The 18396-nt window shown below is 41.2% G+C and overlaps 1 protein-coding gene across 1 annotated transcript; it reads right to left on the reverse strand.

Moving 5' to 3' along the window:
- Positions 1-9535: 9535 nt before the first annotated feature.
- LOC311160227 (carboxymethylenebutenolidase homolog) lies at positions 9536-14735 on the reverse strand (the record flags this gene model as incomplete). The annotated part of the gene is made up of 5 exons (XM_084216826.1): positions 9536-9715; positions 11310-11401; positions 11781-11923; positions 13798-13905; positions 14530-14735. The coding sequence occupies 5 exons, from the start codon at positions 14733-14735 to the stop codon at positions 9536-9538; spliced, it is 729 nt and encodes a 242-aa protein (XP_084072952.1).
- Positions 14736-18396: the final 3661 nt, after the last annotated feature.

Below are 18396 nucleotides of genomic sequence, written 5' to 3' on the forward strand. Positions count from 1 at the left end.
ACTACAGAGCACGTGGTGAGGCTTACTTATGAGCTAGGAAAGAACCAAAACAACATACGCCTGATGGACTGAGGTCAGCAAAGAACAAGTGAAGGGAAACTGTGTGGGAAGAAGGGCAGCAGTGTTTTACTCATCTGGTGACTGGAAAAAGGGAAGTGCAGTAAGAGGCCACTCAGTGCTGAGCTCCTGCATCACGGGATGCAAACCCCAGCTCAGGACGACCTTGGCTGAAATGTGTCTCATGACCAGCAGCAGTTGTGACTTACTAGTGGAGGGCAGAGTTTCCTGGTGCAAAGGGACTCTGGAGGCTGCCTTCACTAGGTCACCACCAGGTGTTGCTGTGTGTTCTCCCAAGCCCATCCCAGTTGGAAGCAATGGGATCCCTGGGAAACAGCAATCATCTTTCACTTATTAAAATGTCTTTGGCTCTCTCTGTCCCCAGACACACCTCATGAATGCTATTGAACATGGTGAAATGACTGGATCATTTTGGCCTAAATCAGACTGAAGTATGTTGCAATCATTTATTTTTCTTCACCTTGTTTGATAATTTCTATAATTTCTATTAAAAAAAAAAACAACAGTGACACTCAGAGCATAAATGTATTTGGAAATGTATGGGCAAAACTCTGCAGCCTTTGCATAAGAATCTGTCAGAATAGTGCTTTGAGAGTGAGTCTTCCCAAACCCATGCAGAAGAGCAGGTTTTCCCACTCAAGCTGATCTAATAAGGCAATAGTAGCCATCAGGCTTAATATGGTCTCTGAAACGGAGCTCCCATAGCTCCTCACCCCATACTGCACTAGGAAAAATCTGTCTATTTTCCTCTCAGTAAGCATTGATGCACCAGTTCAGCAGATCTTGAAAGATACAACTTCTCTTCATGCAGGTACTGCTGCCTGAAAATGCTCAGTTCTCCCAAAGCCTTCTTCCTTTGACCACCACATTCTTAACGGTTTGGATGGAGGGAAAGAAGGTATCCCAAAAACAAGTATGGCAGAGCACGAATCATAGGGAATATTTGAAAGGTAGTGTGGAAAAATACCAACTGATCAGACTCTGGGCACTTCTGACAGAGCAGACTTGCTGTAACAAAGCAGCACATTGTCATAGCAGTGATTTGCCAGCATCCTGCACAGCATAAAGGGCATGTGTCCAGTCTCACATTGACTACACTGGCATTTGGTCACAGGACAAACAGACTTCCAAACATGGAGCAGAATAGGGGACATCAGGAAAGACAGGGAGCAGAGAACAGACCCTTGAGTTGTCCCAGTGTATCAGTAAAACCCCAATGCTTGCAAAGGTAGAGTTTTTTTCTCCAGAGACAGTTTCTCCTCCTTGCAGTTCCACAGACAGATCTCAGCCACACCACACCTGTCTGCTGACATCTGGCTTCCCTCATGCTCCACAGGCTCAGGGCATTGAAGGAACTCCCTCTCCAAACTAGACTTCTGCAGAATCATGTGGAGGTTTGGTACTGCATGCCTGTTCAAACCCCAAATGAATGTCTGTAATGTGTAAAGCAAATGGAGCACATTGCATCATAGACAGTTGTTGCAAGATTTTTCTACATTTTGGAATTTAACTGTTGCAGGACATTAATTGAAAATGAATGTGAAAGCTTTGAAGGGGGTAGGAGATTGTATATAATATCCATGGCTGCATATGGACCATTCATATGCACATATTCAATATCATATTCAAAATGTATGACATTCGTTCATATTTCTGCTGATGGAAATTTTTAAAAATCCCATCATATAACTCAGATTTAATTATTTTATTTTAAAAAGGCTTACAAAAACAGAATACATACTTGTGTTTCAGAGCACACTATTTTTAAAAGCCATCTCACTTTGCTGGGAAAATAAGCAGAATAACTTTTTACTGCATCACGTTTTCAATACTCTGCACATTCTACATGTGCAGTCACTTCTTCTGTCATCAGTAAAGAATGAAGGAAGCATGCTGTCCTCTGCCACACTACACAGCAATGTTCCCCTTTGGGTCTGTATTATGGAAATATATTTCTCAACCCCCCCTGGTAATAGTTTCCTTTCACATATTACAGTTCTAATGTAAGGTTAGAAATCATAAAGAGTGGGATTTCTTGGAAAATAAAAGATTTCTTGCATGTATCCATTAGTTGTTAGCATATCAGCCATGTATCTGGTGTTTGGGAGGTGCTGTCCAAATATATCATGAATCACAATCACAGATTTGCCTGTGCTGGCAGGTGGTTTGCAAATGTACACCTTGATGTGCTCAACTTGTACTTCTTGCCCCACAACCCTCACAGTCAAATCTGCCTCCAGTATCACACGGGCAGGGCCTCATTCATCAGCCATCTAGGAATCTGCAGGAGAGCAGAAATGCAAACCAGTTGTTATCTGCAATATGGTTATGAGTCAATCTTCTTGCAGTCCTCCCCAGCCCCCTCCAGACACCTAATGGAAAGGTTGGAAGGGAAATTCCAGGTGTTTATTGTAAACAGGCTGTTGACATGTTTATGACATAAATATTCATAAATTTCAGGTCAGTCAGCATAACCCATGAGAGTGTTAAGGGCAGAGGAAGGGTTTATGTCAGTCCACCACTCCTAGCTTTGTGCCTGGAGCAATTCAGCATGTGATAGCTACATTTCCATGTGATGTCCCCACACACTGCTTCATAACCACTCCTCTCATGTGGTCTTACAGTTCCTCCTCCCACCCTGGCACCTGGTAACCTCTTGCTGTAACTCCTGTGGGACCCCACTGTCATCATGCTGTTTTTCTGACTGCTGCTCCCTTCAAGATTTCATTCTCTATGTCCCCTTTCTCTTCCTCTTCAGGGACTCCAAAGCTGCTGCTTCCTACATGCACTTTGCTGATCTCTTGTATCCCCTCCATACATAATCCTTTCCCAGGGAACTCATCCTTGACTGGCCTCTCTAAAGGTTCTAATAAGTCAGCTTGAAGAAGGTCAATCAGCAGAGGGTTTCTTTGCAAAGTTATAACTGTGCAATCTGAACTGAGAGTGGTCAGAAGAATAGATACACACACCAGTGCTGTGCATATAACACATCCTCGTCCAGCACAGATCCATAACTTCTCCAGCATGTTAAAGGACAAGCTGGAAACGAGTCCATTTCTCCTCCAGTGAAGAAAGGCTCTATAGAGCTTACGACCCAGGAGGTCTTCTCAGATGAAACCCTCACGCTTAGTTTAGTTTCTTGTATCTTTCAACTGGAGACAGGCCACTAAAACATCTTTTTAAACCAAACTAACATTTGGTGATCCCTCCTCTTCCCCTTCACGGGGATTAGGTAGTCATACAGAGAGCATTTATTTTACCCTAGTCTGAGAAGCTGTTTAAAACCTTGCTCTGCTGTCACTCTGAACTGATCAAAATGGAACTGTTTGCTTACTCCCACGTAAATGCATGTACTGGAGCAATATTCCTCGGTCTGGCTGGTCCCCTTACAAGTGGCAATGCGCCATGCTGGCAATAAAAATCAGATGTGCTCTTCAATGCTGAACTGCTTTTGTTCAGAGTATATCTTAGTTACTTATCCCATTCTACGTCACTGACATGTTTTATGAAAAATCCTTTCCTTAGGATTTTTTCTCCTGAGAAGCTGAGAAGCCTCAGGAACAAAGTGTAAACAATGATTGTTTGCTGCTGTGGAATGCAACAGGTGGATCTGTGATTGGTCTCATGTGGCTGTTCCTAATTAATGGCCAATCACAGTCCGCCTGTCTCCGACTGTTTCGGTCAGTCTGAGCCTTTATCATTCTTTTTCTAAGCCTTCTGATGAAATCCTTTCTTTTATTATTTTAGTATAGTTTTTAATATAGTATATATCATAAAATAATAAATCAAGCCTTCTGAACATGGAGTCAACTTTCTTGTCTCTTCCCTCATCCTGGGACCCCTGTGAACACAGTCACAATTCTAGATTTTCTAACTAATTAAAATAGATACTAAATAAGACCTCAAATACATTTCCAATAATCCCTCTTCAATTTCTCTGTCACAATTGTAATGCAGTAAATGGTATTAGAAACAGTTTTAAGATTAATTTATCACATAAACCCTCTCTAGAAAATAAAAACAAATAGCAAAACAATTTGGGTAAGACACAGTTTGGGCAGAGTCTTCTCTGTGAACTCCTAATATTGCAGCCAGGGCATAACAGCGTCTGTGCTGTTCTCCCACCCACAGCAATGAGCCTGGGGCTATAGCATCAACACAGAAATAGGAAACAAGACTCCAAACAGCACTACTTTGAAATGCTTCTTTGCCTCCTCCTTCATCCATCTATTTATTCTTCCATTGCTCACCAGTCCTAGTCCAGTTTTATTCTATGGCATGTCATCAAGGTGGCTACTCCCCACTTTCTCAGGCAGTACAGGAGTGCCAGACACAAATCTGTCTCCACAATACTTCATTCTGTAGCAGAGGTTTCTCCTACCTGAGCACTGGTGATGCTTGGATGGCAGAAATTCAGATTTACCAGCTGCTATTCTTTGAATACTACTTTTCCAGTAATAAATATTTGGGCTGCCACTCTCAATTGAGTTCTAGTCTGCTGAGGAATTTTAAAGTGATTTTGCACTATTTGGCCAATTAAGTTTAACAGAGAATTGCAAAGCCATTAACTCAGCATTTTGGAACCAACACTGTTTGCCACAGTTAAAATTTCTTTAAGCAGCTTAGTGTAACTCTATTTATACTTGCTTATGTTGGAAAAATAAAGGTCTAGCTGATGATGAGCAAGCATAAAGAGAATGCCCTTGAGTTAAAATTCAAATCATGCTTCTTCCAACTTATTGGCTTATCAAGCTCTAATGATATCCCAAGGTAATTTGATTTTGCTACATACAGGGGATAAACTGATAAATATTCAGTGGTGTGATGATGCGGTATGACAAACCAGGGTTTTCTCTGAATAACTACAGACTCCTGACGAGCAGGTGACATTCTGCCTTTTATCACACCCCAACAGGCTGGTGCCTTGCTGCATGCAGAGACAGCACTCAACAGCTTTGCTTGCTACAGCTTCCACTTACTAGGAAGGCCAGGTTTCCTCTGACACTGGTGTACTTTTACTGCAGGATTTGACAGGGACCATTCAGAGTGTTGATTACTGTAATTAGAGCCAAAGTCCCTAAAGGTCTTCTTGGTGGCTGTCAAGGAAAGGGGCCCCATCTTGTGGGCATTTCCTGGAGCAAGTATGGTCTGGCTGTGAAGCTGTTAACCACAGTGCTGCTAATGCAGTGCTGAAAACAAGCTGTGATAACCACCTGCAGCAGACCTCGCCTGAACCGGAGTTATGTCTGGGCTAGGAAGTGCAAAACCGACCTCATTCCTTCTCTCAAGGCAAAGCATCCTCCAGTTTCTGTAGGTATGAGGCATCCTGCCTAAATACAGCTTTTAAAGAAAGACCTGAAGGGCACTTTTCTGCATTACTTGCAAACTCTTTACCTGCTCACTGAAGAACGGGAATGAGAAAGGAGGGTGAGCAGAGATGAGGTCAGGGAATCCACCACCAGTGACATCAACCAAACAACTCAAGGAACAATTTCTCAGGCACCCCAGAGGCCGTGGCACATGCTGGGAGCAGCAGGAGAGCCTGGATGCCCAGAATAGCTGGAGACGCCCTGTGCCAGCCCTGAGGACCCGTGTCTCGGGGCCTTTGGAGAAGAGCACAAGCGGGCTTTCACATCTCTCCTATAAAATCTGTTTACACAATGTGCAGCTCCATCCCACACATGCTATCCCACACCCACGACACCTGGATCACAGGGACAAGTGTCACCTAAAGAGGGTCCCCACTGAATGCTATTTTTTAAGAAGATAAGTAGTATTTGGGAAAACAGTTTCTATCCCACCTCAAACAGGTTTTAACACCAACAATTCAACCAGCATTTTTCACTTCAGGACAAACTACAGCAGACACTGCTTTTACAGCTCCCTCAAATTGCTATTTTCAAGACCTTCATCACCCTCATCTCTTGTCTCCTACAAAAATGACATAGTGTGTGGTGCTGCCTTCACAAAGCCATGACACTTGGAGCATTTGTCTGAGGTTATGTAGGTACAGGAGTGGTGCCAAAGGCCTGGAGCTCTCCTTGGCACACATGGAAATATTGTGGGACTGGGGCCTCAGTGTTTGGCAACATAAGATAGAGCTGTGGGGACATCATCATGGGACCCAGAGATACCCTCTGAGGACATGGGTAACACACTTGTACTGAAAGCACCAGCTCAGGTCATCATGGGGATTTTAGGGATCAGGGGAGGGTGGAGGTTGGAGGTGCCCTTGGAACTCACTTTGTCCAGTCTCCCATGGACCAGGACAAGACCACACCACTCAAAGTTTCCCTCACCCTGAAGGTCTTGAACCTCTCCAAAGAGGGAGATTCTGTCCCTGCTCCGGGGAGGCTGCCCCAGAGAAGTTGTGAAGCATCTCAGAGCTCCATGGTTCATTAGTGCCTGCTGCCTCCTCACCTTCTGCTGTGCCCTCCCAACATGACCTTCTCCACTGCACCCATGGAGGGTGGAGATGGAGGCAGCCCCCAGACCAAACAATACCACCTCTCTCACCCTGTCTCCACAGGAAAGGTGCTCCACCCCTCTTGCCATCTTGGTGGTCCCACGGTTATTTTGGCCTGCACCCTGCTTCTGATGCCTTCCTTCATTCCTGAGAACCATGAAGGAAGCCATTGGCTAGGTCTAGTAAGTTATTTATTTGTGTCAACACACTGCCAGCCACCCTCTTCCCAGGGCAAGTCAGGAGCATTTCAGGACATGTGTGTCCTTTTTGCAGCAAATTAAGCCTGCTCAGTCCTAGCACTGTGATCTAAGCATGTCTGCATTGCACCCATTTTTCAGTCATCTCAGGCACATTCATCTCCTTTGCCTTTGGAAAACATTCTGTTCCGAATTTGTCTGGAAAATTTGTGCATCCATTTTCTATGCCGTCCCTAAGAATTAAAAAGCAAAAGCTAAAGTGCTTGAATGTTGTGAATCTAAAGGAAGACAAATCTAACAATTCCCTGCATGACTATGGACTGTCTAAGTGCAAGTATTACATAAATAATTAATGTCCTAACTCTTCGTCATGCACGACAAGCCAGTAGACCAGGCTTGTTTACCAGTACTGGAAGAACAAAAGAGTCTCAGTTCCAGCATTTTTTGGATGGCAAAGGAGCAAGTCACACTGATGATACATGTATTGTACTGTACCTTACAGGGTACATTTTAATGCACAGCAGTGACCTTGATTGTGTCGTTTGGTCAGTCCTTGAGTTTAAGAGATAACCACTTGTGTCATGGATTTCAAGCTCTCCAATACAACTGAAAAGAAAAATGACTATTTGCATACCTTAAAATGCCCTTATTTACACACCCACATGCAAAAATCCTTCTTTCTTCTTCCACCTGAAAACTTATTGCCTGCAAAGCAGAACCTCAGACTTGGGAAATAAGCAGCATAGATTCCCCTATTAGTTAAGTTCACGGATATAAATATTTTCCATCTGAAGCGTTGCCACAATATAATTTTTATGACTGTGGCTCACTGTTGCCCAGGGATGGCTCACCATCTTCACCAAAGATGAAGGCAGCAAATAGTCTTAAGAGACAGTTCCTTGGCAAAGCAGGGCAAGGCAAGGCAGGGCAAGGCAAGGCAGCTGCTGCCAAATCCGAGCTTTCACTGTCAGGGTTCTATTCCATAAAGAGACAAGGTTCTCCAGATTTCTTATGGCACGGTAACAATATTTCTCTACACACCCACACAAGATGATTGCGTAGGGATCAGACTGTGTCTGGGTGTCTGGGTAATAGAAGGTGCAAGGAAAAGGGTACTGCAATGTCAGCTCTTTTGCAAGCAACAGAGTGCTAGAGGAGCTCCTGCTCAGGTCAGAAGGAATAATTATCAAAAATCAGGACCTCACACACAGAAATGGCACCTTTCCTGTAATTAACAGGACCAGCCACTGACATATTGAATAAGGACTCTAAAATATTTAAATGCCTTAATACAGCAGGGCATGCAACTGTAAGAGACTGGACACTGCTGGAACTAGGAATGGTAGCTATACTTGTTCTTTTCTTCATCTTTTCTGTCTTTGTCTCTTTCTTCTTCTAATTCCCTCTTCTCAGAGTTTTGAATAATTTAAAATTAGAGGGGTTTGTAGTTTGATAAGTTGAATAGACAAGTGGATAACACTTTGTGAGATGTTTTATGTTGATAGAATGCTGCTCTAAACTTTTTGCCGGAGTTCTCTGATTTTCTATAGCTGCCAGTGAAGGTTTTTGGTTTTTTTTTGGCCTCTTGAAAATATCTTGTTGGTATTTCTCCCCTGCATCTAACTCAGAGTACATAAAAAAACCCTTTTAAGAGGCTCATCAAGCAAGTATTGTTTAACATACTCGGTCTGTTGAGGTGTTTGGGCAACCAGCACACCGTGACCATATAGTTACACTGACAGGATTACAATGTGTGAAACTGCCATGCTGCCTGATATCAAAGGGAAAGTCATATTAATGTAGCTAGCTAGCCTTAACTTATGGCACCATTAACAGGGTGACAGGGTGAGAAACTGACAGATGTAGAAAATAAAAAGGGCCATGGGTTCCTAAGAGAATCTCTGAGTAAACACTAATTGCCAAGTCATTAGCAAAGCAATGAAATTCAAAAAACACACAAGGGCAGAGTGTACATGGGGATGCCTTTTTTTTTTTTTTTATATTATGTTATTGTGACTATATGAGGGTGACAAAGGGGAAGAACTTGAGAGAGGAACAAGGATATAATGTGAAGCAAAAAATATAATCAGGAATGCATGAGCCCTGTGCCTGATAACCACAATTTCGCAATGACATAAACCCCGCTGTTTCTGCAGTGTTCATGTCTGGATTACTTCCACAGGAGAGACTGTTGATGTTTTTCCTTGATGTTGGTGGAGGAATACCAGAAATGCCCTTCTGAATATTGCCAAGGGAATCCCTGGAGGGTGTCACCTAACAGCATCATTTCTTCCTAACTCCTTAGTATAGCCAAGTGCTTGTTCATGCATGGGGAATTCTGCCCAGTATGGCTGAGAAAAATTCTTTGTAGGTAATGAAAGAAAATGTCTGTATGCAAACCAAGGGTGCTTCCATGTGAACTTATGATGACCTATCATCATACCAAAATAAAGCCTGAAATTACTCAAATAAAGTCGTGATGAAGATATGCTTACTGGCAAAGAAAAATGGATAAGCACTATCATGAGTATCAAAGTCATAATGTAAAATAATGAAGCAAATAAAAAGCAAGAAAACTTCAAAAGACTTTTTAATGCCTAATCATCCTTTAGTCCGACTTTTATTTCATGATCTTCTGTAAATATTGTCAAAAATAATTTAAAGCTATAAATTAAAATGTTCCTATTTTAGTTTATGACAACTTTCAAAGTGAGATTATTTTCCCTTGACTGTTTTCTTCTCTCAAATTGAATCAATCACTGATCTTGAAGCCTAGCATTTCCTTCTGCTATTGTCAAACAAACATTTTGATCCAGTCAATCATATCCCTTCTAGCTTCTTCAATATAGGGTTTATCTTCAGGTTTCATATCTTCTGGTTTCAGTTGTGCAAACCCATGAACTTGCCCAGGATAAACTTTAATTTTATATGGAACTTTACAGTACTGTTTCAGCTTGTCCTCCAACAAGAAGATCTGTTAAAAAAAAAAGAAAACATTTTTTCCATTACATTATGGGATTTTTAAAGTTTGCCAAATTTGCTGTTTCTCATAGAGAAAATGCCTCTTTGGGTGTTAGACTGACACTTTTTTTTTAAGTATGGGCGAGTCAAAGAACCTCAACTGTTGCAGCAAAGGTGTTTTGGTAAATCTCATTGCCATAAAGGAACAGGTGTGTTTCTGGTCAGACTCTCAGGCTTGCAACCTGCACTTGAAGCTCTGATCCCGAGAGAGCATAGACCATAAACCTTAGTGACCATCAGTCCAAAACATTTTGATAGGCTTAGTAACAGAGCTTAAGAAAACATGGAGGGCTTTTTTTTCTTTTGTTAACTGAACAACAAAAAGACATTGCTATTGCACAATGTTTGGTGATTAGTGTGCAGACAAAGTACTAACAATGTGTTCATGTACAGTTTGTGCTTATTTCCACTCAAAGTCAGAAAATAGAAGAATGAACACTTATTTTGCCCCAAAAGCTTACTTCTACCCATTGTGCAGATTAGAGAGAGTATTGTAATTTATTTAATGGTTTTTTGTTGTTTTGGTTTGGGTTTTTTTTTGGAGCCCTTTTTTTCAGTGCAGAAAACGATGTATTTGAGGGTTGTTTTTTGTTTAATGCAGGAATTTTTACTGATACAGTCTGCACAGAAAGAAAGCTTCAGGTGAAAAGGAAGTGGTTTCAATGTGTAACACGTGACAGAAAAAAAAAGCATTTGCCAAAATTGTGCCCCTGGGAGAAAGGCACATTAGCCATAAAATGAGGACAGGGGGTGAAGGATTTCTTTTTCCTCTGCAGAGGAGACACATATGAGGTACAGATGGATATGCTGACCAATGCAGTTAGAAGTAAATATGGAATGACTTCTGCATTCCCAGAGCACACTGCTGGTTCTCCACTCAGACCCTACCCTAAAGCCAAGCTGTGCCACAGGCGTTATGTTATCCTTGTCACTGAAGAAAAAGAATTTATGCACAGAAGAGGGCACCAGTTTCCTACCCATAAATTTATCCAGCCTCTCACATATGCTTACAGAAGGGGTTATAGCAGAACATAGATGGCAGCCAGGAGTCAAAACATTTGAGTCTACGAGTTGCTGTTGTCTCAGCTAAAGTTCATGCCCACTCTTTTGACACAGTTCATTTTGTCTTCTTGTAGCAAAAGCAGTTAGTCATGGCTCCCCATCATCAGACAGTTCAGTTATTAAGCTAAAAGTACTTTTTTTTTTTTCCATTCATTGTCCAAATTCAGTGGTTTAGCTACCTGATTTCTCACCCATAACAGTAGTATACAAGTTTTTGAGATGCTTGGCTCATACCAAGTTGGACAATCCTTGCCCACTTTTACACTCTGCTTATCTAGCCACTCAGAGACTCATGACTGTTCTTTACTGTATTTCTTACCTCAAAAAAGAAGCTTTGCATAACCTAACCAAGATAGAGGGGAAGTTGAAATATGAACAGAACCATCCAACCTATTTTTTTGTATGTGAAAATGGTTTCTAACAAGGATTTCTGTGTAGGATAAATGAACTATGGGAAAAGAAGTCTTTCCAGAACAACAGCTTACCTGATCCAAAGAAATAGTGTGGTCTTTCTCACCAAAAATGAAAAATGTGGGATTTAGTAAACTGTATCTTTCTTCAGAGTCTCTAACTATTCCTGCAATGTTTTGAGAAACAGTCCATTAGTGAGGTTAGCATTACTGTGAGATAAACGGCAAATCAAAAGAGAACATTTCTATTTAGGTTTACTCATTAGGTACATTACTTAGATCAGGACACTGTCTATGTGGATGGAGAATAAGCATTTGGAAAGCATCTTTCCCTGCTCTCCTAAAACAAGGAATTAATTCCTTTTTGTTTACAGTATCCTTAATATTTTTATACCAATATAGCTTATGGCTGAAATAACCATAATTAAAATCTGCAACTCACCTTTGAGTTGAGTATTTATAGAAATTGTTACAAAGCAATAAGTAGAATTACAAACAATGCATAGTCATGTGAAGCCAAGTAAGTTTTCATGTGTTCTACACTACCATAGAAGGACACCCCAGCGGTTAATTGAGGATTTTTCAGCATCAAGTGATGTACTGCCATTCCACCCCAGGAAAACCCAACGATACCAATCTTCTTTGCACCGCATTGTTCCTTTAGATACTTCAAGACAACATCAGCTTCCCTAAGACATATAAAGAAAAGTAAACTAAGGAATCTATTGCAGAGCCAATATTTGACAATTTAAGAAGTAAATTAAAAGACATACATGGTATTTTTTCTATGTCTGCACCTTCAATTGTTTAAAACAGAGATTACTTTAAAAAGCACATTTCAGGCAAGAGCAGTGGCTTCTATTATTAAATGAGAGTTAACATCTCTGTTCCTAGTTTAGGGAAGTACAGGTGTAGGCACTTAAATACTTACCTGAATTGTCACCTGCTCCTTTGTGTTCAAAATTAGTAAATTTTTATTTGAATCACTTTGTCTAGGACAGGACAACTAAAGACAAGACATATCTGCAAGTAGAACAATATCTTGCATTATGGACTGTAGGAATAGATAAGCTTCACTGTACTATCTCTACAGAGTTCACCTATTTAGATAAAGATTTTTCCTGTAATTCTTGTTACATGAGTTAAAACTAAAATTTCTTACCAAGCCTACATGCAAGAATGTTATGCTAAAATGGCATTTACTCAAATTACATTGTCAGTAACTACAATGTTTAAAAAATAACTTCTGCATGAGCTGCAATAAAAAAAAAAAAGAAGAATATTTTTATTGTAGATAAGAACAAGTAAGTTTTTAAAAAATTGCTGACTTCTGAAGTCTCAATAGTTTTATCTTCTTCATTGCCTACAGAGTTTTAAATTAAGTTTAAATGCACAGTTCATAAACTATCAACTGCATTTTCAAATAGTTAGAGTTGTGTGGTCATTCAGGTTTGGTTACCAAAAAAACCCCAGTATGACAGTGACATAAAGAGGACATTATGTCCTGGGCTGGGGCCATGCTCTCCAATACAACTGATTTGGTTTGTTTGAAAGGATACTAAGAAAGGATACTAAGAAAGCCATGGATATGTTGGATTCCGTGTTCTCTGAAAGAGCAATGGATCTGAACTGGAATGTTCACCTACAAGTGATCCCTCAGAAGACATCAAAGGCATGTCCTGAGATCTTGATTTTTTAAGACAGTGCCCACATATCTGCTCCTTTTTGGAGGGGGATTTTTTATGGTTGTTAGTAATTTATGTCTTAAAAAATTTGGTCACAGCTTCTGGAATTATATGCTCAAAATCTTTGCTGAGAGACATTGAAGATAGGCTGTGGCTGCTGAATGTCTTGACAGGGTCAAAAGAATGCTTGTAGCTTGCAGGATGGTAGCTGAGTAATAGGGTGTCACCATTGCCTCACTATCATCTGAAGTGTTGAGCTGTGGTGAGAGATGCTGAAGAAACATCAATTCCTCCCATAATTCAGGGCAGCCTGAAGCCTTGTTACAGGCCCTGTTAAGTTATACAGATAATGATCCCTCTATTTCACAGTGAAAAAAACAGCACAGTTGATCAGATGTATCTTGGGTTTTGGTCAGTCTAGCAAATTTTTATGTAGTGCTGCTCAGGAGAATCTCATCAGTACCCATCATAATCTGCAAGGCAGAAAGCAAGATGGGCATGTGACAACCGGCAGATAACATCTGCAGTTGTAGAAGAATTTTCCTCTATATCTTGAGGAACTGAGTGCAGAATCAGCACTTGTGGGTGAGAGTGCTGGGTATTTTGTAACCTGTGAAACACCATGAGCCTGTGTGGCCAGTATAGCATAGTCAGAAAAGGGCTCAGGAACACAAGATGGGGACAATAAGCAGAGCAGATGATCTTTTTCAAATCCCAGCCACGACAGTGCCCAAAACCACAGAAGAATCACCCAGAACAGGAAACTGTGTTTGTGCAGCCAGCTTGCCCTGCTGTGAGGTGCCATTTCTAACATTTCATATAAATTCTCCTTGTTTCCTAGATGCTTCTTAAAGTTCAAGTACAAATATGCATCTTACTTGTCTACTTTCATAGGATCATGATTTTTCATCCAGTCAGGAAAGTCAGCCCAGTGATCAGTAGATGTCCAGGGTTTTGTCCCCTTGAAGAAGTCTGGGCAGATGGTTCTGTGTGAGATATGGAATTCAGTCAATTTTCATTAAAACTGTGTATATCTAAATGTCTCAATATCTTCTAGTGCAGAGTACACATCTACGTGATCACTGTCTGAGTCATGTTTTACTTGTCCTATTCTGGTAATCAGCTAGCTAAAAATATATGTCTTTATATGGAAAACAAAGACACAAATTGTTTCCTTATTATTTTCTTAGACACACTTAATACAAAAATAAAGGTATTAAACAAACCTCCTGTTACTATATAAACACATATATACCTCTTTGCTGTTACAAGGTAAAGCAAATATTCAAAAGGTTTGGTTCTGAAAAGCTTATACAACTTAAAATAGATACCAGTGTTTCTCTTTGGACCCCCATGCTGCTTCATAAGACCAAACACACGCACCTCAAGGCACCTTGTGCCTTTGTGCTCAGCTAGCCATTTTTCCTGAGTCAATTTTAGCACCTTTGGTGGCTCCATGGAAATATTTTATCCATTTTCTTTTTTATTTGCTCAGACTGAAGTGGCACAGTTGTTTTTTGTCTGTTGAAAACTTCCTATGCTACGCCTAGCCTTGGGCTTGGTGGTATATCAGTGCATTTAAGGGGAAGATAGGAAAGAAAGTTGCTTACATATATCCATGACCTGCTATCAAATCGACTATGTATCTAATGTCTGGGAACTGCCATCCAAATACATCATGAACCACAATCACAGCTTTGTCCGTGGAAAAAGATGGTCTACAAACATATGCCTTAAGGTAGTCAATTTGTACTTCATGGCCAAGGCACCCATAGTGAGACCTTTCTCCAGTATTATATAGAAAAGGATCAGCCATTTGAAAACCTAAAAAAAAAAAAAAAGAAAAATATAGCAAGAATGTAAAAATATTTTGTTAACAAAAATCATTTAGGTCAAAAAGGCAAATATGGTCTTCCAAAAGTAGTTTAATAACTTCTGTAAATAACATTGACATCCTTGTACGAAGAGAGAAAGTAGAGAAAAGCAAAAGCAATGTTCCAATGCAGAATGCCTCTTCATTTATTATGTTATTAAGCTGAGAATAAAGAGAAATACAAAAATAAAAGTTATCAAACTACAGACAACCTGGACATGTAGGTCTTGACACTCATGTCACATTTATTTTGCTGCCATGTGGCTCTGTCAGCACTGGTGGGGAGCACGATGGCTTCCCATGTCACTATCTCCTGAGGCGTGGGGCCATCACCCGTGTCTTCATGCGGAATCCTGTGCTGGTCCTCTGAACTATTTGCAAGGACCTCAGCACTCAACTGCTGCACTGAAGTGTAGTGCTCAGTGCTTCTCTTGGTGCTGGTGCCTGGTAGCTCATCTGAGTGTTCCTGGTAGCAGCATCACAGCTCCTCTGAGAGCAGGAGTCCTGGGCACAGTTAGTGAAGAGCTGCAGTATGGATTTGTAAACTAGATTCCAATGCCATGTGCCCCTATGCCCTTGAGAGGGATTGCAAGAAAACAAGCTTATGTGCAAGCCTCATTCAGAATATTTGAGAGTATATGGTTTTGTCCCTTCTGCAAAAGTAGCAATTAGACACAATGAGCCAGTAGATGTACTAGACAGATTAAAGTCAGAAGTTGCTCTGACTCTCTGTGTCAGGAGCTTGGAATGGACTCTGTGCAAAAAGTAGATTGTGATCCTGTAATTAAAAGTGGTGTTACAATGCATCTGTACAAGGAATCCAATTAAGTCTGCAGGGGCAGTGATAATAGTAGCACTTCCTAGCCGTGTACTGACTTTGTACTGACTTTGAGACTGTCCTTGGGCGTGCAGTACACAGGCACATACACTATGACTGTCTCCACTTCATCATTTCTACATCAACCTATTATTTTAGTTTGTGTTGTAACGTACTTCATAAAACTATCTAATCTTCATGGAAGGGCAGCAAATCCCCCTAAAAATACATGCCTTGCTCAGCCCTCCATTAACTAGAGCAGCAGAGGGCTACATTTCACAGAGTGATGGGGAATTTTGCCTAGGCAATCTGGACACATTTAAGAACCATGGTACAGACAGAGTGAAGAACAGAGAGTTGATGTCACAGAGACTCACCGCTTGCTTATGCCCTGCACAACGCTTCCCAATTTGCATGATTCACTCTGGCACAATAAAAGGATCCATATTTTATATGCATTTAGACTGCTTGATACCCAAGATAACCCAAATTTTATATGGATTTAAACTTATTAAATGCTCCTCAATGCATAGTGCGGAGACAATGTTCTTCCCCATCCTCTCCCAGGCCTGGGGCTGCTGTCACCAGATCTGGCAGGGCCAGCACTGAGTTTGAGCAAATATGCTTGATTACAACCATTACCCTGGCTAATAGTGGTGCAGACATACAGGAACTGGGCAGACATGGCTTTACTGCTCTAATCAAGCTCATTCAGATAAATCCACGAGATGGATGATCTTTCATCATCAGTAATCCCCTGTGCTGATAAATGAGAATTGATTACATACGTAATTTTCATCCCACCTTTCTCAACATCTGTCAGGCTTGGTTCTAGGAAGCACGAAGTAGCCTAATCTTCAGGATTAAGACCTCCATTGTTTTGGCATTATATGAAAGTGGAAGGTGCGTCACACATGGGAGATTATCTCCTAGTTTAAGCCCCCCCATAATTCTTGAAATGACGGAAAATGCTTGAGAGAGGTCTGTTCATACAAAAATGCTTCCTACCTCTCTTTTTTATAACCTAAGATGAATGAGCTTGTTGAAGTACAGGAGGCTGCTTGGAGAAGCCACAGGCAATCCCAAAGATAGCTAACACTGCTGCCTTCTGACATGGCAGCCACAGTCTTACTCCACTGTGGTATTTTGTTGCGAAGGGCACAACCTGTGTCCCCTTCAAGGAAGTGTTGCTCAGGAGGCACTATGCTCTGCAATAGTTGTGAACCAGCCTACTCCCTATCCATTGGTTGCTTCCCAGAAACCATTTCTTTGGCCTGTGCTGACTGAGGCCAGGCCAGCTGGCTCCTTTCCAGGCACCAGGCGGCAGAGAACGTTAGTAAATAGTCAGCCACACCTGAACTGCTTAGAAGTTTGATGGGATCCTGTTCAGTCAGAAGATTTATTTACTCCCGCCTGCTTTGTCCCACGCAATGTGGTGTGGCAAAGCAACACGCCAGGATATTTCCTACTTTTCCAGTCTCACCTCATTCCCTCTTCCCACCAATTTCATCCACTACACTTTTCCTTTTCCTGCTTTCCCCATGGCACAGCTCCAAGCCAGCAGCATCTCACCTGTATGTCCCTCTCTGCATCACTGTGCTGCAGCACAGAGGATATGCAGGGTCTGCTGGGAACAGGGGGAAAAGTTACTGCTGCTCATGGGGAAAACCACAAGTATTGATGAGTCTTGTGACATCCTACTGCTCCTTAAGAGAAAGGCTTCTTAGACCTTCTCCTTCTCTCCAGTGGTCCTCCCTTCCTTGGGTGTCTTGATATCATTCAGCTTTCATGCAAGTAGCTTAAAAACTGAGGAGAGTTATTTACACAACACAAAGGTGAGCTCCACAAAAGGTGGTAGGACAGACCCAAACTACGGCATTTCTAGGAGCAGCAAATCACATAGTTATATTCTGCTGAGTCTTAGTTTTCATCAGGAAAAAGCAAATCTCTACTTGAAAAGTGAGGTTAAAAATATTTTTAAAGACAATCAGGTTAAACAGAGGCAAAGATCCTGCTAAGGACAATCTCCACTTCTCAGAAAGTGAGTATGAGCACGTGATCTCAAAGTGCTGTGCTGTTTGGCAGGACCTTGAACTATTGATGCCAAGATGTGACATCTCTGCCCTTTTCCCGGGTCGAGTGATAACATTTTAAGCTACAGCAGCATTTCATTTCAATGCTAAGGGCTCAGTGGACCAAATAAGGAAAAGAATGGAAATTCATTACCATAAGGGTGAAAAAAATATTATGGTCCTTTAATGTGAACTTGATACTTGATGAACATAAATTATCAGTGTCCTCAGAACTCTTGCTGTACCACAGTTTGTAGCAAAGACTCAAAATGAAATTTAGTCTTTCCCAAAGTTGACAACCTATATCTTCATCTAATCTGCCCCTTGATACTTGTCTTTGTGCATTTCTTTTACTGAAACCAAAATAATAGTCTCTCTTTAAAGGAATAGGTTTTGCTGATTTGTTTCATGCTTTTTCAAAGAGCCATATCTACTTACTTAGCAATCTCAGATTTTCCCTTTCAGCACAGGTAAAAGTAGTTATCCTTTTCTGCTTTCAATTCAGTCTGCATGGACCAGTTTGCCCTCACATACCTGGAGTGCAGGATCCTGTTTCAGCCCAGCTCACTTCTTCTGCTCAGTGAGACACCAGCTAGATTTCTCTAAACAGAAAAAAAAGAAAACCAGTTCTTGCTGACAGTTTTGTTCCTGGTGCTGCCCATCCAGTGTTCAGGTGCTCTTCAATTCTTCTGCAGATTTTGGGATTGGGAAGTGA

Source organism: Fringilla coelebs, assembly GCF_963513975.1.
Source record: "Fringilla coelebs genome assembly, chromosome: 1".
Classification (NCBI taxonomy): domain Eukaryota; kingdom Metazoa; phylum Chordata; class Aves; order Passeriformes; family Fringillidae; genus Fringilla; species Fringilla coelebs.